Source organism: Natrix helvetica (assembly GCF_964273705.1).
Source record: "Natrix helvetica genome assembly, chromosome: 6".
NCBI classification, from domain to species: Eukaryota; Metazoa; Chordata; class Lepidosauria; order Squamata; family Natricidae; genus Natrix; species Natrix helvetica.
Genome location: NC_138553.1, coordinates 58,466,737 through 58,489,663, shown reverse-complemented (window position 1 = coordinate 58,489,663; position 22,927 = coordinate 58,466,737). Strand labels below are relative to the sequence as shown.

Sequence of the window (22,927 nt, the reverse complement as noted above, 5' to 3'; positions counted from 1 at the left end):
GACTAAAATCCTACTTTTAAAAGGTGTTAATTACAGATAGCTAATACCAGAAGGTTTAATGTTTGTATGGCAAGGACAAAGATATAGAATAGATACAATCGAAAATGCAGAATCATTCTTTGCAGAATATCTGAGAGGCCAAGGAGACTGGAAAAGAAGAACCACTGAGAGAACTTCAAGAGGTCTCTACAGTCGTGATTGAGAAAGAAGAAGGTGCTATAGGTGGGACTGAAAAAGAAGAGGGTGCTATAGGCGAAGTTGACATCAGAGAACAACGAGAATTAAGATCTACTAGAGTAATAAATCCTACTTATAAAGCATAAAAATGGAAGAGAAAAAATGATCACAATCAATATTAATGGACTTAATTCAGCAATTTAAAAAAATATTCCATAAATTAGGAAAATTGAAATTGGATATAATTTGTTTACAAGAAGTGCATATTCAAAAACAATATGAACACTTATTGGTGCAACCAAAACTCGGGAAAATATTTACTACATTGGCAAACTGTAAGAAAAGAGGAGTGATTTTTTATATTAAAGATACAATCCCAGCGGAACAAATTTATACAGATGATGATGGAAGAATTTTGATGGTGGAAATTATGGACAACAACAAGAAAGTACTTTTAACAGCAATTTACGCTCCTAATGACAAACAAGATGAATTTTACAGAAAACTACACAGGAAAATTATTGATTTGGACTATGTTAATATTTGTATGATGGGAGATCAGAATATGGATTATAAAGCACAGAAAATAACAAAGTTAAATAGAAAACCACTTCCCAAATCCTTTTTTAAAATAATTGATGAAATAGACTTAAAAGATGTTTGGAGAGAAAGAAACCCTACAAAAAAAACAATATACTTTCTACTCAAATAGACACTTATTATGTTCCAGATTTGATATGATATGGGTCACAACAGATTTGATTTGTAACATACAGGATGTTCATAAACATAAAAACATACTCTAAAATGTTCAGTACTAACCTGTTACCCAAAAAAAGCTGATCACAAAACATGCATATGCCATGAAAATCTGTATCATATCTTTCTTGCTGCTGTTGATCCAGAATATCTTTCTATTGATTGAAAAACAAAATATTCCATCACATCTTTAATAAGAACCTGTGGCAAATTATTCCTAGAAAAATATGTTATTTCTTACATTAATTATATCATGCTGCACTATGCTGAACTATATACAACCTATTCTTGTAATATATTGCATAATATGCAGTGCAATATCATTTGACCAATGGAAAAAACATTTTTGCTCTTATTTATTGAATTAATGTATTCCCATATATTCCCAATAACAGAAACAAATGAAGACTGATCAAAGTAGGCATTTTGAATGCAAACTAGCGAAAATGTAACCATCCCAACTCTCCAACTCCATGAAATCCTAAAAATAGTTAGATCGGTTAGACAAATATAACTTGATGGACTTAGTTTACAAAACAAGTTAGTTAATATGACTGTCAATGGCAACTTGAGAAGCAGGCAGATTGCTGTGAATAAAAGTAGGATGCTTGAACCTCTTTTTCTAATTACCTATTTACCACAGAGGGATTGTATGGAGAAAAAGTATGTCTTATATTGTGTTAGATATCCCTGCGTGTCAACGCAAAGTAAAAAAGGGTGTTGGTACTTACCTGATACGCCTCTTCTCATAGTGGGGGAGGAGTATCCAGACTGGGTTAACCTTGTCCTCTCATTGATTGGACTGAGTCAGATAAGCTCTTTGGGAACGCCCACTGGTCACCAGGTGCTACCCAGTTATTGGCGAAGAACTCTATCCGACTTGTTGCACCATTCACTCCAGACTTCGTATTCCATATATTATCTTTTATTGTATCAAACAACAACATAATCTTATAAACCATCAACATAACACTTTATCAACATAACATTGTCAGGGAGGGGCTGGATACTCCTCCCCCACTATGAGAAGAGGCGTATCAGGGAAGTACCAACGCCCTTTCTCCATAGTGAGGGGGAGAAGAATCCAAACTGGGACGTACCAAAGCCTACACGTCCCTAGGGAGGGAGACCCCAGAGGCACATGCCCCTCCAACTCATGCCTGGTGAGGCGTGGCCCCCACCCTATGGACCACTTGCAACACCCTGCAGCCAAAAGAGGCCTCTGCCGAAGCAAAGGAATCCAGTTTATAGTTCCTTACGAAAGGGGAAGGGGAAGCCCACGTGGCTGCCCTGCAGATTTCGGCCAAGGAAGCCTGCAGGGCCCAGGCCATAGAAGTGGCTGCGCTCCGCGTGGAATGATCAGTGATGCGACCTGGCGTGGACAGGCCCTGTGACTGATAAGCAGTGGCAATGCAGGTTCGCAACCACCTGCCTATGGTCGTGGAGGTCACCTTTTTTCCCAGAGTCCCTGGCTGGAAGGAAACGAACAGGGCTTCAGATTTCCTTCTTGGCCTGGTTCTCCTGAGGTAGATCCTCAGAGCCCACCTTACGTCCAGAGTGTGCCACTTCTTCTCTAACGAGTGAGAAGGGTCTGGACAGAAGTTGGGCAAGATCAGTTCCTGTGCTTGATGGAAGCAGGTGCACACCTTGGGGATGAAGGACGGATCCAACCGCAACACCACTCTGTCCTGGTGGAACACACAGAGATCCTCCCTGGTGGACAGCGCTTGCAGTTCGGATATCCTTCTGGCGGAGGTGATAGCCACCAGAAAGGCCACCTTAAGGGTTAGGAACTTAAGGGAAAAAGTGCTTAAAGGCTCAAACGGAGCATCTGTCAGAGCATCCAATACCCTGTGTAAATCCCAGGATGGGTACCTGTGTACCGTGGGCAGTTTGAGATTGGAAGCCCCCTTAAGGAATTGCTTGACCATGAGGTTGTGAGTCAAACTTTGGTTCCTGCCACACAGGAGAATTGATGAAATGGCTGAAACCTGCCTCCTGATCGTGTTGGGAGCCAGCCTGCCTGGAGAAATTCCAAGACCTGTGGCACCATGACAAGGATTGGATCGTGCCCCTGGGAGCTACACCATGAGGAGAATGCATGCCATGTGGTGCCGTAGATGTGCTCCGTGGAGGGTCTTTGGGTGGCTTGGATGGTCTGTATCACCCTGGGGAGAAGAGGTCTTTCCTCAGGATGCTCCGCTCAAGCGCCAGGCGGTCAGCTGGAGCCATTGGGGGTCTGGATGCTCTAGAGACCCCTGGCTGAGGGATATCTTCTCCTGGGGAATTCTCCAGGGTCTCTCCACTGACAGAGACTGAAGATCTGCAAACCATGGCCTGCGGGGCCAGTGAGGGGCCAACAGAACCACTTCTGCCCTCTCCTGCAGGACTTTCCGTATGACCCTGGGGATCAGGGGTAAGGGCGAGAAGGCATACAGTAGATCCCTGGGCCAGGGGCACTGGAGAGCATCCGCCCCTTCTGCCCCCGTGTCCGGTACCTGGAGAAGAACCTTGGGAGCTGGGCGTTGAGAGGAGTGGCGAATAGGTCGACCTCCAGGCATCCGAAGCGCTCTGCCACCTTTTCGAAGATCGCTGGCTGCAGCCTCCACTCCACGTTGTCCACTTCGGCCCGGCTGAGTCAGTCGGCTCTGGTGTTGTCCACCCCCGCTATGTACTCTGCCCTCAGAGACCGGAGGTTCCTTTCGGCCCACAGCCCCAGACGCCTGGCCTCCTGCATGAGAGCCCTCGATCTGGTTCCCCCCTGTCTGTTTATGTGGGCCTTGGTGGTGATATTGTCTGTGAGAACTAATATGTGAAGGCCCCTGACTGAGCAATGGAAGTGTAAGAGGGCCAGGCAGACCACCCTGAGCTCCAGCCAGTTGATGCTGTAAGTCCCTTCCGCCTGAGTCCAATGTCCTTGCGCCATCTGAGCCTGCAGATGTGCGCCCCACCCGCTCAGGCTGGCGTCCGTAGTTACCATTATGCGGTCTGGTGTCCAAAAGGTCTCGCCCTTTGTGATCACCGGGGACTTCCACCAAGACAGGGAGCGGGTGACTTCTGCTGGAAGAAGTACCTTGGACTGAGAGCAGCTCATGCGCCTCCGCTGGAAAGGCAAAAGGAACCATTGGAGGACTCGTGTGGAGACGAGCCCACGGGACAATGCTAATGGCTGAGACCATGGTACCCAGCAATTTGGAAAGGATTGCTAAGGATACCCTACGTTCCCTGACTACCAAGGTGGCTAGCTGCCTGAGGGCTATCTGTCTTTCTGGTGACAGATAGACCGTGACTGCCTGGGTATCTATTAGGGCCCCTAGGTGGATCAGGCTAGTAGAGGGGTGGAGGTGGTTCTTGGCCATGTTCACCAAAAACACATGGTCTGTCAGGACTGTCATGGTGATACCTAGGTCCCTTAGGACACCCTCAAAGGAAGATGACTGTAATAACAGGTCATCTAGGTAACATTGAATACGTACCGGTACCTGTCTCAGGTGTGCTGCCAGAGCCGCCATGACCTTAGTGAATACCCTAAGGGCCGAAGACAACCCAAAAGGCAGGGCCCGGTACTGAAAGTGGTGCCCCAAGTAGCAGAGCCTGAGATATCTACGGTGCTCCCTGGCAATAGGAATGTGCAGGTAGGCCTCCGTGAGGTCTATGGATGTTAGAAAGTCCCCCTGCCTAATCCCTTCCAATATAGAGTGCAGAGAGTGCATCTTGAACCTCCTATATCGAATAGAGTGGTTCAGGCGCTTCAGATCCAGAATCGCTCTCCAGCCCCCGGAAGCCTTGGGAATGACAAAAAGGATGGAGTAGTGCCCCTGACCCTACTGCTCTGGAGGCACGGGCTGAATGGCCCTAATCTCCAACAGGTGTTGGATGGCCTCCTGCATCAGCAACCTCCGGATCGGGTTGTTAGAGACCGGACATATCCGGAAGAAACTCAAGGGGTTGGAAAGAAACTCTAGCGAAAGGCCATGCTTGATGGTGTTCTGCACCCACTTATCGGAGGAGTAGAGGTCCCAGCGGTTGGCGAAGTACACCAAGAGCGCCCCGATGGGAGGAGAACTGGACCTAGACTTAGTTTTTGCAGAAGGAGCGCTCCCCTCCGCCTCCTCCGCCCCTTCGAAAGGGCCGCTTTTGCTGCCTGTCTCTCTGTTGCCTGTCTGGGTATTTCTGCCTGGCAGAGAATGCTCCCTGGTACTGCCTGTTCCCTGAGTACCCAGCCTCTGATCCCCTAAAGGAATCCTGACCCCGAAAGAAGGACCCAGAGTCTTTACCCCGGGAGTAGGAGCGCCTGGGGTACGGCGCTGTCCTGAAGCTGCCCTTCTTTGGGGTGGTGGGAAGGACTTTCCTCTTGTCCTTGTTCTCGATTAGGAATGGCTCCAGTGCTGGTCCGAAAAGGGTGTCCCCTGTGAAGGGAGCTGATGCCAGTCGCCACTTGTGACGGACGTCTACCTGCCAATGTCGTAGCCACAGCAGTCTGCGGGAAGCCACTGAAGAAGCGATCGCCCTGGAGGCAAACGTGGCTGTAGCTAAGGTGGCATCCAACGAAAACTGGATGGCCGCCACCAGCTTGTTGATGTCCTGATGGACTCGGACATCTGTTATAGGGGTGCATTGCTGTAGTTCCTGCAGCCACAGCAAGGATGATTGGTTGACGAAGGCGGCTGTGGTAGCTGCTTTCACCGCACAAGCGGCTGCCTGATGACCCCTCTGCAAGGTGAGGTCCGCCTTCCTGTCCTCCAACTTTAGGGCATCTTCTGGTTCCCCCGGGCAGGGCAGTAGTCATGTGCAGAGCCACGACCGGAGCGTCGATGGAAGGTTGTGCCAGCGTCTTTGCCATCTCCTGGTCCACGTTAAAGAAGATCATGTCTGTGGATAAAGGTGAAGGGCCCGCAGTGGGGGATGCCCACTGGTGCTTGAACAGGTCAAGGAAGGCCTTGGGCGTAGGTATCGTGTCAGCCTCGATGGTCTGCTCATCAAAAATGTTCTCCGCTGAGAAGCCCTGTGTCAGCCTCTGCTTTGCTGCTTGCTTTCGGCTGCCATTGAAACAGGGAGGGGGGGGGGAAATAAAATGGTATTTGGGAGGGGAAGCTTAAGCACAGGAGTGAATGAAGAAGGGAGTCATTTTCTCACCATCTACTGCGCATGCTGCGGATAGTGGAATTGCCGCCAAGGCCAACCTGATGATGGGTTTTGAAGCTGTAGCCCACATGACACCTGTGAGGTGTGGGGATTGGACTGGGGGTTGGGAGTTGGGAGGGAGTTGGGTCACATATTGTTATCTATGATTGCGCGCGCTTTTGCCTCCGATCTTGCTTTGCTAGCTGCTTTCTACTCATAACCAGTAAAAGTACTCTTAATTCTGAAAAAAGGAGTTTTGTAGTTTCTTTCTTGGTTACTGATGGAGGCTGCCCTGACACCCTGGCGTGGACAACCTCTGTAGCTTTGTTGCCCAGCTTGGCTGCTGTCTTGGCCTTGAAGAGCAGAGATTTGAACAGCGAAGGCTGGAACAACCCAGTGAATGTAGGCTTGGGAGGCAGCATGCCTTCATCATCAGACAGCTTGTTCTCCCTGATCTCTTCCTCCTCACTTTCCAGGTCGCTGTCCTCCTGGGATGAGGCTGAGGAACTGGGAAGGTCTTCCTCCTGGACATCCAGGTAGTCACGGGCCCCTGGGAGGGGAAGGAGGGACTCTCTGTGGCTGTGGCTGTTGGAATGCTGTTGCCATGCATTGCTGAAAGGCCCTCATCATCATCTCCTGGAAATTGGGTGCCCCTATGGGAGGGGGCTGTCCCATGCCTCCCTGTGCCGGAGGAATGCCCAGGCCTAGAGATCCTGTGGGCAGGGCTGCTCCCACTGCAGAAAGGGAGGGGGATTGCCCCCCCTGAGCAGGGCCCCAAAGGCCAGAGGTGTCTATAGGGATCCTAGCTTGCATGGCTGGGTTCTCCTCTGTGGCTCCAATGGGGGAGGGAGTCCCTGGAGCCTACCCCTCTGTGCCCATGCCTGAGGTGCTCTTATGGCCACTTGCCTTCTTGCAGAGCCTTTCCAAGATCTGATGCCTTCACCTCTCGTACTTGGAAGGAGGCTTGGAAGGCTTCTGCCCCCACCCTTCCCTTGGATCTGCCCTGGGGGAGAGGTGCTTCTGTTTTGATTTAGCCTTTCCTCCCCCCCCCACTCCTATGGGCAGTCTCTGGGAAGGCCAGTGACCTGGTTGGATGCTCTTCTGCCCCTCCAGTGGGGCTGCTGGCCGGATTAGCAGCTGCCTGGCTTCCTTCTTCTTCGGAGCTGCTGGGCGCCGCCATCTTGGACCACGTGGGTCCTCCCAACTTCAAAATGGTGCCGCGCGGCTTGAAAGAAAGGGTGCGACTTTTAAAAGTGCTCACCTAGCTGCTGGGTCTTTCCGGAGCTGCTGCACGCCCTTGCCGCTGGATTCCTGCCTCCTGCCTCCTTCCGACGCCGCTGTGGCCAGGGATTTCTTCAGCTTCCCTGCAATCGTCTGGCCCCGTGGAGGTAGTGCGGGCGCTCTGCAGTGCTTGGAAAACTGCGGTTCACCGCTTGACCCTGAGGGGAGCGGCAGAGCGCTCCTGCGCTTGTAGAACCTCCGCGGCAGGGCTTGCATCCAAGAGGCTTGTGCCCTCTTCCCTGCTTGCCCAGCAAAGGTCCTCACTGAGTGATTCCAGTCTCACTCAGTGGCCAAGGAAGCGTGCCGCCCCAGAGGGCTTGTGGCAGTCCTTCTTTGCAGCTGGGAAGCTAAATCGCGGTGCTGGGAGGCAAAATTCGCGGGTCCAAGTCTTTTTCCTTTAAATTCTCTTAAATTGCTGGAGATCCAGAATGGTCAACCATCCAGTGAGTGGACTGAATGGATAACTGGGTAGCGTTCCCAGTGGGCGTTCCCAAAGAGCTTATCTGACTCAGTCCAATCAATGAGAGGACAAGGTTAACCCAGTCTGGATACTCCTCCTCACTATGGAGAAAAAACCACATGAACAAACATAAATCAATTTTATACTTTTAAAAATACGTTTAAAAGCAAAAAAAAGCACTCCTCCTTTTTTAGTATTTTATTCCTGCTTTTATTTTCCACTGCTTTTACTGGATTTTACTGCTCAGTACTCCAAGTGCTTAGCTACATGTTGTTTTGAACAACAAACTGAATGTGAGAGAATCAAGGTATATATTTGCCATGTAAAACCAAAGGATTAAATCATTTATATTTTGGTAACAGGAAATGATCAAGAGACTGGGAACTGGGAGTGTTGAAGATATTTAGGTCTATATAAAGACTGTAGGGCAATTGAAATAAAATGCTTTACATATAAACCCCTATCCCAAAAGAAAAACTCAAAGCCATCAAACTGACCATTAATATCTCTGTTAAAACTCCTATTTATTCATCTCCAGATTGCCTTTGACCACTTTGATAATGGGAATAGAAATAATTCAAGCTTATTCATGTTGTTTGCAAAGGTCTGATCTGCTTCCATGTACCAAAGTTTCTCTCCTCTAATGTCCTACTAGCCTTGACCTTTCATTCTTGCAGCTTCTGTTTATTTACAAAGGAAGAGGATGACTGGGTAGAACACCATTGAAGATTAGTTTTACGTATGCATGCCCAGTTCTCAATGGCTGCACAAACAGAGATTCACTAATGTGAAAATTCCACACCATTTGTCCCTTCACACAAACAACTCCACTGCTATTTCATCAGGAACAAATCATGCAATGAGCTGAAAAGCACCATTCTGAGAGTGGCTTTTTTGAAAATTCACAAAGTTGAGTTCTATTCTTTTACTCTGCCTGAATGGCAGTCTTTCCATTCAATGAATCATTGAATGGTAAAACACAAACACATGCACAAATCAGTTCAAAGAAGACCAAGGGAGCAGAAATCTTTCATCTAGTTTGGGTCTCCCAGTTAAAGAGCTTAAAATTTGTACTGCTTCTTACAGCTTGAGGGTTTGGTAATTAAGTGGCTAGTATTAATAAGCAGTTTCAACTATTTCAGTAAATTCTCAGTTGGTAAATTGCTATTTTGCAAAAAGACACTGGAGATTGGAAGTTAACACTAGGACATGTGATCAATTCTTGGCCTCTCCTTTCTTAGGATTCCTAGAATTCCCATTTCCTGGAGTTCATACTCCTATATCAGAACCTCACCCTTGGCAAAGCAATGCATCTTCCTCCTGGTATGCCCAAATATGGGAGGGAGCTCACTACTCCCCCTTTCTGTCATTCGGCTCATTACAGAAGACCATCCAGGCAGAAAACCATATTTTTATTTTTAATGTTGCCTTTTTATATTTGTATTGTATTTGTGCTGATAAATAAATAAAGGGAGACTAGTATAGATCTATTTCAAGCTATTTAGCTCTCATCAGCTAGCCATACCCTTACTGGGAATCGAACCAGGGCTGTATTGCATGGATGGTCCTCTGTAATGAGCCGAAGGACAGAAAGGGGGAGTAGTGAGCTCCCTCCCATATTTGGGCATACCAGGGGTTGTAACACAAATACATACCTATTTCCCTGGCCTAGCTGATAAGGAAGAGAGCCTGTGGCTTAGTGGCAATTACATCGGCCTAATATGCAATACAGCCCAGGTTCGAATCCCAGTAAGGGTATGGCTAGCTGATGAGAGCTAATTAGCTCAAAATAGATCTATACTAGTCTCCCTTTATTTATTTATCAGTACAAATACAACACAAATATAAAAAGGCAACATTAAAAATAAAAAACATATGGTTTTCTGCCTGCATGGACTTCTGTGATAAGCCAAAGGACAGAAAGAGGGAGTAGTGACCTTCCTCCCATATTTAGGCATACCAGGGGTTGTAACACAAATACATACCTATTTCCCTGGCTCAACTGATAAGGAAGAGAACCCGTGGCTTAGTGGCTAAGACTCCTGCCTAAGATATATACAGCGCAGGTTCGAATCCCAGTAAGGGTATGGCCTTATATATACTGGGTATATATATATGTGGCTTAGCCACTAAGCCACAGGCTCTCCTCCTCATCAGCTGAGCCAGGGAAATAGGTATGTATTTGTATACACACACACACACACACACACATATACTTTGTATGTATTGTAGAAATGTCTCCTATAAGACATTTCTTACATGAATTTCTCCAATAATCCTCAATATACTTATAAAGCAGCAGTTTCTACTGGGCTAAAGTTTCCTTTATTAAATTCTTATGGTCAGACTGTAACATACTATTGAAAGAGAAGATCTAGGGGTTGTTGACTTCCATTTATCTGTGTAAATCATTTCACAATCTCAACTTATTTAAATAAAATAATATCTTACCAGTCTTTGTTGTTGAAGTTTTTCCCTTAGTTCTCTGTCTTCAGGTAAGGCATCACATAAAAGAAAATAATTGTCCTGATCCTCTGTTACAAAGTAAACATAAGTATCAAAGCAAATTGTGTAACTTTTGTTAGTATACTAAGATACTTCTTAAATGGCACATTGCATTGAGGTATCAAATTATGCAAATATGAAAAGATGAAATGGTCACTCATCCTAATCTCCTATATAGATAGAGCAGAAGAGTAAGCTGCAACCGAAAATATATTTAAATCCTGAGAAATTAGAAAGCAAAACAAAGGAATTCAAAACAACTGTTCCTTGATGGGCTAGGTATACATTGAAATAGAGGATAACTTGTCAGGCTTTCAAGATTAAGTTGCAATGCCCTAATCACAGGCCCCAATTTGGGATTCATTTTGGCCATTCTGAAATAGCTTCCAGGACATCATCAGATGGCCTTGTACTGTATAAAAGGGTGATGGGTGGATCAGCTGATAGTCCTTCACAAAGCAATTTCTTCATGGAGATGGACTCAAAAGCACTCAAAAAGCAATCCAAGATTCGCCAGGACCCTGGTTCACTCTCAAAGAGTTGCCACTAGAAGGATTTGTTCTCAAAGAGCTGTCTGTTGGATGATGCCTTACCTATGTAGTGTTTTAGGTTTTTAACCATGTACCAGAATATGATAGCCATATGATATTTTTGCCTTGTTGCTATCCAAGATTTTGTCAGGCCCAAGTCTCAGAAACCCACTCAAGTTCATATCTCTATTTGCTTACACCTAATAGAATCTTGCCAGACTAAAGCTATAACTTTCTAATCTAACAAATACCTTGGGAAATTCTAGGTTATGACTACCCTGAAACTTTTTTCTCACTACCATCCAGTTCAGGATTGTGCAGTCTCTTGTCTTGGCCCCTTTCTGGAATATACTTGGAAGCTAGTATACTACTGGCAACATTCCCCCACTTTTCCTTTAGCTTCACATTCCATCAGTGATTTAATGGTTATCTACCCATATTTTATTTTCATAAACACACACACACAAACGTATATGAAAAGAAAGAAAAAAGAAAGAAAATTTTCTTTAGACCTCTCTTAGCTGTTTTCTCCAGATATATGAATTAGATATTCTGATATTTTGGGTAAGAATATAGTCATTTACCTGAATGACATTTTGATTCCCCCCCTCCCCCAAAGACTATTCTCTACCTTCTTGTTCATGTCAGGAATGTTTTCAATACCTATGCCAAAACAAACTGCATGGTAATTTGGAAACGTAACTTTGATCTTCCTCAATTAAATGATCTGATTGATTGGATTTTTATGGAAGGTATGCAGGTAGAACATTCAAACATTCAGGATTCCAATGTGTGGCTTCCAATTTTGGAATTTGTCAACATTTTACTACTTCTCAAGACATCTGAATTTTTTGGAACTTTGTCTAGAGTATGAACAGATATTAAAGATGCCATATTTGTCTTTGGGTCAGAGCTGTAATACTAAGTTGGCTAAATTGCTCCAGACCATATTTTTCAGGGCAAAGGTTTATCAAATACATAATCCTGAATTAGGGTTGTTAATTTGCACCCAGATTTTGGAAAGTCCTCTATCACATTATAGTTATTTACATTCATTTGTCACTATCTCATTTCCCAGTCAAACAGGAAATTAGAGAAGACTAAATGTTGAAACCATTTTTGCATTGTTAGTTTCTATAAAGAGATGTTTGGAGATAATCTTGATGAAGGAATGTATAAGTCATTAAGAAAAATGACAATTCAGTTCTGGGAAAACACTAAGAACCCCAAATAATCCCACAATAATTCTGTTTGGTGTAAAAGGAGGCAGAGGGAAATTCTAGCAGGCCTTCAAAGTTTTATTATTATAGCTTACAACAATGAAGTAGCATTCCTATATTCCTGTCAATGTCTGTTTCCTGACCTGGTCTATCTTGAACTTCTGACAGTTTCTTATCAATGAGACAATTAGCTTGATTTCTTGTCATTTGCAGAATTTACATATGAGAACTATCTGCACTCCTCTATGTTTCCCTCTCAGTTTATGACCCATCAAGCAGTTTATAGAAACAATCCTCTCTGCTTGCTTTAAAAATCTTGTCTCTATGGTTCCATAACTCTGATTTCCTCCAAGATATAGATGGCACAGTTACTTTTAAAAGAACAGTCAGATCTGGCTCAAGCTGTGTATAAACATATAGCAGGTACATATACATAGGCAGGAAGACACTAAGATAGCTGTAGGGGATTTAGTTTAGCTATCCATAAAGTTTTTTAAAAAAACTTTTCTCCAATCTATCCAAGAAATAAGTCTCAAAGTTTATTGGCCTATTCCCTATCATAGATCAGTACAGCCTGGCAGTTATCCATTTGCTAACTCAGGCAACATACATTTTACAATTCTGTTTGTCTATGGAGATTCCCAGTCTCCAGGTCATGGTTGTCCCAAAGGTGCTTTTTCAATAGACAGCTGGACTTCCTTTGTTTTTCCTTGAAAATGTTTCACTTCTCATCCAAGAAGCTTCTTCAATTCTGAACATTTTGATTTTCTTTCTCTGTGAGTCCTTTTTTTCAACTTAAAGTGCAAAACCTGATCAAAGACCTAACTCTTCTTAATTATTTGATTTTCAAATAGAAATCGGTGAGAAGATATGCTCCCAAATTTGACTATTTCCTGCTGAATTTCAATTCCTAAAGTACTTGGGGAATCACAATGAAATGTGATTTAAGGTTCCCCAGTACTATCCCTACATCTTTAACTTTACAGTATTTCGCAGCCACAAGCTAAATCAAAGGATTCATGGAACATAAATCCTCAAAACAGGTATTTTTGCATGTAAGGTAATTAAGTACAAAGTAAAAATGTGCCATTTGGTAATTAGTAAAAGCGGAGATCTTTCACACCAGGCCTACAAAACCTCTATTACAAAACTCACTTACCTAAAGCTGCTTCAGAGTTTGTCTTTATTATACAACAGAAGTCAGCAATCGGCTGTTCTGTGAATCTTTTCTTCCAGTACAATACATACCTTCAGGGGAGAAAAATAAGAAAAATTATAGACAACTCTATAATTGTCTTACTATACAATTAATTAATTCTATTAACATTTAAATAAATAATTCTCCTTGCAGTATTTGGAAACTTCATTAGTACTACTAGTCTTCTATGAAGGCATTTCTTCAAACTAAACATTTCTGTTTAGCCATAATAATATACCCAACATATGGATAAGATACAAATTGAGAATATTTTGCTAAACATTTTTCAGATGAACAGCTTACACACAGATCCCAGACATTATGACTGGAATTTGTTTTTAAACATGGGAAGCTTATTGTGTTGAATAACCCAACTATTTAAGGATTTTATTTGCTCTACATTCTTTCTTTCTATTATTTTGTTTTAAGTCTTGATATTGCCTAAGAAATAAATGGATCCTTTGTGCAAGCTTGGTCTCAAGCCTTTGAAAAATGTATGCTGTTATGAATGCTGAGCCTTACTTAGCAGTTTAATTATCCAAAAAAATAAATATCGAAAAGCTGCAGGAGCCAGCTTTATGCCACAATACCATGTGCTACCATATGGTCATTCTAAGAAGTGAACTTTTGGATGTACTTATTCTAGAAATACAATATGCCAAGAAAAGGAAAAATGAATCAAATATTCCTAGACAACCTTTATAAAACATATACAAAATTCTTTATTAGAAAACTTGAAAACTATAATTTGTATTTTAATTTGCACAAAAGAAGTGAAAGTAGGCAATTCTATTTGCTCATGCCAATTTAAGATGCACAAGACATATTGTATCTGTTGAATTCTAGCTATTTTATCCTTTGTATAAATGAACATTTGTCCCATCAAGTCTAATCCTTCTTCAATCTTTCCACAGTAGAATAATGTTTTCTTCTAAAGTTTTATTTAAAGTTTTGTATATTTTTAATCTTTTAAGTTTGAGGAATATTCACTAGTTTCTACAATATCCTTGGTAAATTTCTGAACTTTCAGTAATTCTAATTTCTGATAATTAACACATAATGCTGACATCAGTGCAAAACTGAAAAGTTTTATTTATTTACTGGGCTTATAGGTCAGTCTTACAAATGATTTTTTTAAAAAAAGTAGTTTGTACCGCATTAACTACTGTATGTCTAATATCATATCATCCACAAAAACCTTTAGGAAGTATTCTTCATTAACTTTCATATTTTGATATATGCATCAGTACATAGAATTGAAACTAAATTTAACCCTTTACAATAATGAATCAAATGTGTGTGTATGTATATGTTAATAAGCAATCTTTGTTTCTTCCTTTTCTCCATCTCCTTAGTAATAGATTGTCAGAGAAAGTACTTGGAATTTTATAAAATTATATTTAATGATCTGAAATTTGGAATAAGATCTCCTTTAGGAAGAAGTTTAGTTTGTTTTAAACATATTATTTTAATTGGCTATCAATTTGTATAAATTTTGTATCTGTGTTTAGTAATTGGTTTATAAAACTGAATAGATATGTATGCATATTTTCCTTGTTTAAAGCATAATTGGCAGATCCGTGTATCTGCTGTTCTTCGATGGACGAAGAGGGGTGGTGGATTTGATGCACTTTGTTTCTTTCTCTTTTCTATGTCTTGCCTTGCATGTTTATATAACCTTTTGCCCAATTTATAACCATTGCCTGGTGCTTCAGAGGTCCAGAAAATTCTCACTGCTTGCAGGATGCAAAGGAGGGGCAGGGGTGGGTTCTGGCAGACACTTCTGATGGTTTGCTCATGGGTGCACTGCGCGCGCATGCATTCTGCTATAAAAATTGTTCTGAGCATGCGTAGCAGCAAAAAACCAGATGGCGGCACCCATGGTGCCGCTCGAACCAGTTTAGGGGCATGGCAGGCGTGGGTCACTGCCAGTTCCAGCAACCCAGTCCGCCAAACCACTACTGGTTTGGCCAAACCGGTAGGAATCCATCAGCACGGGGGGGGGGGGGGGGGCATGTGGTTTGAAACTCCTTAACATGATCCTTGAGAATTCCTGCTTATGTGTCTGAGAGAGGCCGGTCCAAAAACATCTTCACATCTGCGGATTGGGAATCCAGATTGTGAGGGGCTCCTAAATCCCTTTATCATGGATTGTATAGCCCGATGGACCCAAGCCTGCTTTCAATGTTGATTTGCTTTCACTCCTTTTCAATAAAAGATTCCTTTTGAAATACCCGGTTTTCAAGAGTCTACGCTTTTTTTTTGAAGGGGAGGGGGGCGAGGCAGGCCCTTACATAAAGCAGGCTCTGCAATAGTGGTCAACCCGGAGAGGAATTTTTCTTCTTCTAAATTTATACTCTACCGAGGGTACTGTGCAACAATGTCTGAACAGAGCAGCAAATAAAGGGAAGCCGAGTGCTGGGGAGAAAGCTTGACAACTACCCAATCCAATATGAGCTCCATATGTCCCACAGAAGACATTGAAGCTGTCTTTGAAAGTTCCATGAAGCCCCAATGGTCTGTCGGCATAGGAAAAAGAGACAGTTGGGATGGAAGATCAGGGGGGTGACCCCCACCTGCGGCAGCTGCAAACCCGAGTGGAAAAAGGAACTGGAAGTCCTTTCCAATCAGGAAGAACTGATTGGGGAACCATTAATGGATGATCGTTTGAAGCAGCACATCAACAAGCTCATGATGGAAGCCCTGTAAAACCTCAACTTCGAAGGTGAACTGGGATGCCAACGGAGGAGAGTGGGTGATCCAGCAGTCAAAGGACCCTGAGCAGTCACCCCTGATCCGTGTCTGACCAAGCAGCCAACCATGCAGGGGGAGCACCAGCCACGCCATGGCTCCAGCCTCCTGCCATTCCAGCCCAGGTGATGTTTCCCATTCCAACCCAGGGGCCCACGGCTAGAGCGGAAAGCTCCCCTCTTGTGGGGTAAAATTTGATGGAGATCCCCAGAAATTGTGGTTTTTCGTGGCTCAGATCCTCACCTATATGCAAGAATATGGACACAATTTTCCAACCCAGGGAGCACGAGTATGAGTCGTCACCCTAGCTAGAAGGGGCAGCTGCCAAATGGATGGTGACCCTCTACAATGCTGATGCTCCAAAGCTGCGGGACTTCAATCGATTCATGACAGCCCTGGGCCACCGCTTCAAAGACCCCTTCGCCAATTGCAAATCAACCATATTAGAGTCATAAAGCAGGGCTGTCACCATGTGGCTGATTACACTGAGGAATTCCATGACCTGGCCAGCCGAGTTGACTGGCCAGAAGATATCCTAGTCTGCTGGTTCAAATACGTACTCAATGCCGACCTGTACACTGCTTGTCTGGCCCGGGTGCCCCCCTAACTACCTGCATGAATGGTACCTGGTGGCAGAGGAGGCAGAGATTGACATGACCTGAAACCAGTACCATGCCAACAGAGTCTGGAGAAGATCCCCAGTCCAGGGGTGGCGGGAACCATTCAACCCCCAAACTCATGGTGCCAAGGCCATCAGGTTGTTTCAAGTGTGGGAAGGAGGGGCACCGTGCAGCAGAGTGCCATTCAAAAAACCCCGCTTTTGCTTTTCAATAAATCTTGCTAGAGATTCTGTGAGAATGGTGCTTGAAAAAGAGCTGCTGGTATAGGCAGACAACTGGCAATTTATTTACTAAGGTTATTTTTTAGGTTTTCTTATTAAATTATTCCTATTTGTGTTTAAAATCATCTCCAAAATACTGTCGAGCCCCAATCTGGGCCTCGCCATACCTAGGGGTGGTGGGAAGGGCACAGAGCAGCACACATTGAAGACAGTGATTGCGGCGATGAGTGAGGCTGCAGAGGTAGCAGCAGGACATGCTGGGGCGGCACCACCCATCCTCCCATCAGTAGGCTGGCCTCCTCGCCGGTTCCACATGAGCGGTACCGGGCAACAGGCAAGTGCCTGGCGTGAAGAGCGAGGAGTGATGGGACTTCCAGTGACAGTGCCATGCATCTGCTCGCTCCTGCATCCCTCTGGCCTGGATTCACGGGACCCTGAGGCTTGTCTCTGGCTAAGACACACCGCTGCGGCCAGATGGTTGCTTCAGCTGGCTGGATGCTGGGTGGCCAGCAGGCATGTCTGGCTGGCTGAAGGGTGTGGCCCTGGACAATAAAGCACGCTGGGAGGGAAGAGCTCCCAGTGCTGACTTTGCATGTAACTGTATGTGATACTCATCGTGTACCAAGACTCTGGCTTATTGTTATGGAGTAAAGCCTGGGTTACTGAGCTGCTCGGTTTCCTGTGTGTTTGCTTTGATCCCCACCCAGTCTAGACCTGGATGGTTTGAGGCTTATGTTTGAATATCCATCTTTTAACAGGACATTTAATATAAAATGGCAGAAAGTCAGAAAGAAATCAGAACCAAATGTGTTTTGTTCCATTATGTAGAGTTGGTGCTAATTCATAGAATTATTTTAAAGATCTCTTTCTCTTTTGGGTCTTCAGTTTTAAGTTTGGAAATTTTATGTTTAAAATTCCAAAATGAGGTCTGAGGTCTACATTTGTACAATGATCTAACTCTCCACTTTTTCATAACTAGAACTATTTAGCACATATATTCACCACCATGGGTAATTATAGTCCTGTGTTATATCCACAATCCTAAAACCATGAAAAAAATGTAAATTTGTTGTTTGCATATCTATTATTTATTAAGAATTATCTTTATTATTACTCTTGTTTAAACCAATCATTAAAGTCTTCACTGATCTTCCTTAATCCTCTTCTTCCATTTGCAGTATCTACTAGCAGAAACAATGCTTGATGTATTAGAATTAGATCATGGCATCTCTGTGCTAAGATCCATTACCTAATTTTAAGGAAACATACCTTCTAAAATCTGCAATCAGCTTGACATCTGATATGACAAGTTTGTGTTTTATGATCATATGTTTCAGAATTTGATTTTGTTCTGATATTAGATAATATTCTTCACAGAATAGACAAGGCACAGATGAAGATTCTTCTTCAGCAGAAATGGCACCTGGATTTTCTGGCAGGGAAAGTGGTTCCAAAATATAGTCCTGATGGTCTGAAGGGAATAATATCACGATTAATACATATACACAAAATACTTTTTTGCACTTACATTCTATCTGCATTATTCCTGAAGTATAATCAATAATTCATATATGCATTTTTACATAAACTCATATATGCAGGAATCTATTTTAGAAAATCAAGAAGTGGTTTTCTTTCTTTTTTAAAAAACAATTTTTATTTATTTTTGAACAAAGACAAACATAAAAATAAAAAGCCATCTTCCATTACAAATTGTAGAAGGTATGTCAGTTGGTTATAGTATTTCCATGCATCTCTTCCATAGTCATCACCTGCTTTTCATATCAAATCGCATATTTTAAATTCACATATATTCATGTATATCACGATATTATATCTCAACCTTAATTTGACTGTAATTGTTTTTACATCCTTTTATATACAGTCAGGTCCAGAAATATTGGGACATTGACACAATTCTAACATCTTTGGCTCTATACACCACCACAATGGAGTTGGAATGAAACAAACACAATGTGCTTTAACTGCAGACTATCAGCTTTAATTTGGGGGTATGTACATCCAACTCAGGTGAACGGTGTAGGGCTTACAGCAGTTTGCATATGTGGGCCCTATCTGCAATACCACCCGATCAATTACATGCGTGGCTGGTTGGCCCCCCAATAATGACCTGTCCATCTGTTCGAAACAGTTCGGCCTAGCCAACTTCCTGAGGCCCAACCCCAGACTATCAGCGACTGTGGCATTCATTAAGCAATGAGTGCACCCTGAATCGATCAGGTCTGTATAATGTCATCGCCTGGCCGCTTCCATCACTACCTGTATCACAATAGGTTTGATCGGCTTATTTTCCTCCAGTAGGGGTGCAAGTGTCAGCTTTCCAGATAGCATCCAAAATTAAATTAAGAGTCCAAGGCAATGTGCTGCTCAAAGTTCCAATGTCAGCGTTCCAAATATCATGCAGAATTAAATCAGAGTCCAAGGCAGAGCTATCCTTAAAGTTCCAATTTAATAAGACAGACATGTTGGCACATCTGTGGAATCCCAAATCTGAAAACTTCCTGGGATTCCACCCAGTTGAAAGTTCATGATCTTTTCCCCACACCCATAAACCCATCACATGGTCCAATCTTCCTTGGACACACTGGCATCTCCACCCAGCTGGTTCCGGTCAGGTGCAGAGGTGCGGAGACAAAAGATGACCTTGGCTTCTATAAAGGAATGACAACAACACATTCCACAACGCTACTCCTTTCTATCCCCCCTCCCAATTACTACACTAATGAAACAGCATAGTGAAATAATAGAAAGTGTGGCAGACCAAAGATCCTAAAAGGAACCTAACTACGGGCCTGACATCCAATTTATTAAGAGAGCCATGCTGGCACATCTGGGGAAAATCCGAACCTGAAGCTTCTGTTTTTCCCATCCAAATTAAAGTTCATTTTAAATAAATAAAGTGTTTTAAAGGAAGGGTGTCTAATTCACTTTTAGCATAAACCCTAACTACTACCTGTTTCAGATTGATCGTCCTATAATTTCCATCATTTTGCCCAAAGAAACATGTTCTTTATATCCCCCCCCCCAAAGCCTAAGGAACTATGTACTAACAAGCAAGCAGGCAAGTATACAGGTAGTCCTCGACTTATGACCACAAACAGACCACAAACTGAAATTCTGTTGCACTTGATTCCATGGTCTTTTTTGCCACTATCATTACGCAAATCCATTTTCCTCTATTGATTTGGCTTGTTGGAAGCCCCCTGGAAAAGTCGCAAATGGAGATCACATGTCTCCAAGATGCTGCAAGAGTTATAAATATATGCTGATTGTCCCGGGCCCGAATTCTGATCATGTGACTACTGGGACAAATGTGAGGAATGATCATAAGTCACTTTCTTCAGCACCACTGTAACTTTGAACAGTCATGAAATGAATGGTTGTATGTCAAAGACTACCTGAGTAGAGGAATCTCAATTCACTTGAATAAATAGTGGAATCCAGTATAGCATATGTCACATCCACATCCACAGTACTCCTGTCTTCTTGAAACAAATTCTTTTTAGGAAAAGCCTAATTATTATTATTATTATTTATTATTATTTATTCACATTTCTAAACCGCCCCCTCTCCCAAAAAGGGACTCGGGGCGGTGTACAGTCCACAATAAATCACAGATAAAATACAAATATAAATAGGGCTATAAATATATGTATGTATGTAGAGGAGGTTAAAATTAAGAGTCCTGTACAAAAGAATAAATATGAGGCTAAAAGCCCTAAAAACAATTAAAACTAAAACATTACCCTTAAAATAACCAGATGAGAATATACTACCAGGAGTTCATTAGATGTAACATTTATAATCATGCCAGGCCAGCTAGTCGGAACAGGTGAGTCTTCAATTTTTGACGGAAGGAGCGGAAGTCGGAGGTGGTTCTAATGTCGGGGGGGGAGGTCATTCCAGAGGGTTGGGCCCATCACAGAGAAGGCTCTACTCCTCGGCGCCGCCCGCTGGCATTGCCTAGTGGATGGCACTTGGAGAAGGCCCTCTCTGTGAGAGCGGATTGGCCGCAGGGATGTATGTGAGAGGATGCGATCCCGCAAGTAACTAGGTCCTGAGCCATGGAGCGCTTTAAAGATAGTAATCAGGACCTTGAAACGCACCCGAAAAACCACAGGTAGCCAGTGCAGCTCGCGCAGGAGAGGTGTTACGTGGGAGTATCTAGACCTCCCCATGATAACCCGCGCAGCCGCGTTCTGGACTAGCTGCAGTCTCCGGGCGCGTCCCAAGGGAAGCCCCATGTAGAGAGCATTACAGTAATCTAGGCGAGACGTCACCAGCGCATGAGTGACTGTGCGTAGGGCATCCCGGTCCAGTAGGGGGCGCAATTGGCGCACCAGGCGAACCTGGTGGAACGCCCCCCTTGCCACGGCTGCCACATGGTCATCCATTGACAGCCGGGCATCTAGGAGGACGCCCAAATTGCGCGCCTGTTCCATAGGGGGCAGTAGCTCATCCCCTATGGCCAGCGATGGAGTCAGCTGGCTGAACCGAGGTGCCGGAAGCCACAGCCACTCAGTCTTGGAGGGGTTGAGTTTGAGTCTGTTGTCCCCCATCCAGACCCCGACGGCTTCCAGACCCCGGGACATCACTGCGACAGCCTCGTTGGGGTGGTTTGGGGTTTAAATGTACAGCTGAGTATCATCAGCGTACAGATGGTATTCAACCCCAAAACCACGGATGATCTCGCCCAGCGGCTTCACGTATGCATTGAACAGAAGGGGCGAGAGAACTGACCCCTGCGGCACCCCACAGGAGAGTGGCCTCGGGGCCAATCTCTGCCCCCCTGTCAACACATATTGCATCCGGCCGGAGAGGTAAGAGTCGAACCACCGTAACACGGTGCCTCCGACTCCCATCCCCTCCAGCCGGCGCAGAAGGATACCATGGTCGATGGTATCAAAAGCTGCTGAGAGATCTAATAGGACCAGGATAGAGGAACAACCTCTATCTCTGGCCCTCCAGAGATCATCAACCAACGCGACCAAGGCTGTCTCAGTGCTGTGCCCGGGTCGGAAGCCGGACTGGCGTGGGTCTAGATAATCGGATTCATCGAGGTGACGCGGAAACTGCTGCGCCACCACATTCTCAACAACCTTCGCCAAAAAAGGGAGGTTGGAGACTGGACGATAATATTTAATCAAATATTATTGCATTTAACAAATAATTTCAAAATAGGAAGTGGCCATATATAATTAAAATGATATCTTACAAAATATATATTCTTCCTTGCACATGCACCAAAATGTCAGTTTTTTGGATGGGTTTATGTTGTGGCCCAGCAGGAGCCATTGGAGCTGCCACCAGACTCCGAAAGCGAGGGTCCCTATGAGTCGGCTCTGGAGGATGTGGAGGACCCTGGGCGGGGTTCTGACTCCGAGCAGGGATCAGAGAGGCTGGTGGGCCACCAGGTGGCGTCTGAGGCATGGAGCAGTGGTGAAAGCCAAAGGGAGGGTGCTCCTGATGTCATGCCTTGGAGCAGTGGGGAGGAGTCATGGGACAACGAGTCAGGCATCAGCAGTGAGTTATTGAATGCTCGTTATCGGCGCGCTAAGCGGCGTCAGGAGCAATTGCAGAGTTACTGGAGGTAATTGCGCTCAGCTGGTGATAAATAGACTCCTCTCCAGACTATATAAGGACTGCTTGTGCACACGCCCTTTTGCAGAAGTCAATGCAGGAACTATTGTGGGAGTACAGTCTTGTGAGCGTGGCAGGCTGGATAGCTGCTATTGCGTATCAGTGCCGGATGATTCTGAAGGTCTAGTCATGTTGGATTACTGCCAAGGATCTGTCTGTCTGTACAATAAACCTTGTGAAGTATCGTTGGCTTGGAGTGTGTCTGTGTTGGCGGGGGAAGAGGGGTGTCAGAACAGATTGACTTCTGCCCCAAACGAAACTCCATCGAGCTACAATGGAGCAGCTCCAGGCTGAGAACGCTCAGTTAGCTCACCAGCTTGCTTTACTGGCTGCTCAGGTTTCTCAGCTTCACGGACCCGCTAACTTCCCCCCCCAGCAATGGAGGAAATGCCCAGTGGCTACACCAGGTATGTTTGAAGG

The 22,927-nt window shown here is 44.2% G+C and overlaps 1 protein-coding gene across 1 annotated transcript in view; it reads right to left on the bottom strand.

Annotated features, from left to right (window-relative positions):
• The window catches only part of ZNF277 (zinc finger protein 277), a 92,018-nt gene that overhangs the window by 43,784 nt on the left and 25,307 nt on the right, over positions 1 to 22,927 (bottom strand). The window contains exons 2-5 of the mRNA XM_081957455.1: positions 18,116 to 18,317; positions 13,216 to 13,304; positions 10,253 to 10,335; positions 1,000 to 1,091 (exon numbers count right to left, since the gene is read on the bottom strand). Of these exons, the coding sequence (XP_081813581.1) occupies positions 1,000 to 1,091; positions 10,253 to 10,335; positions 13,216 to 13,304; positions 18,116 to 18,317 (466 nt within the window). The remainder of the gene's footprint in view (positions 1 to 999; positions 1,092 to 10,252; positions 10,336 to 13,215; positions 13,305 to 18,115; positions 18,318 to 22,927) is intronic.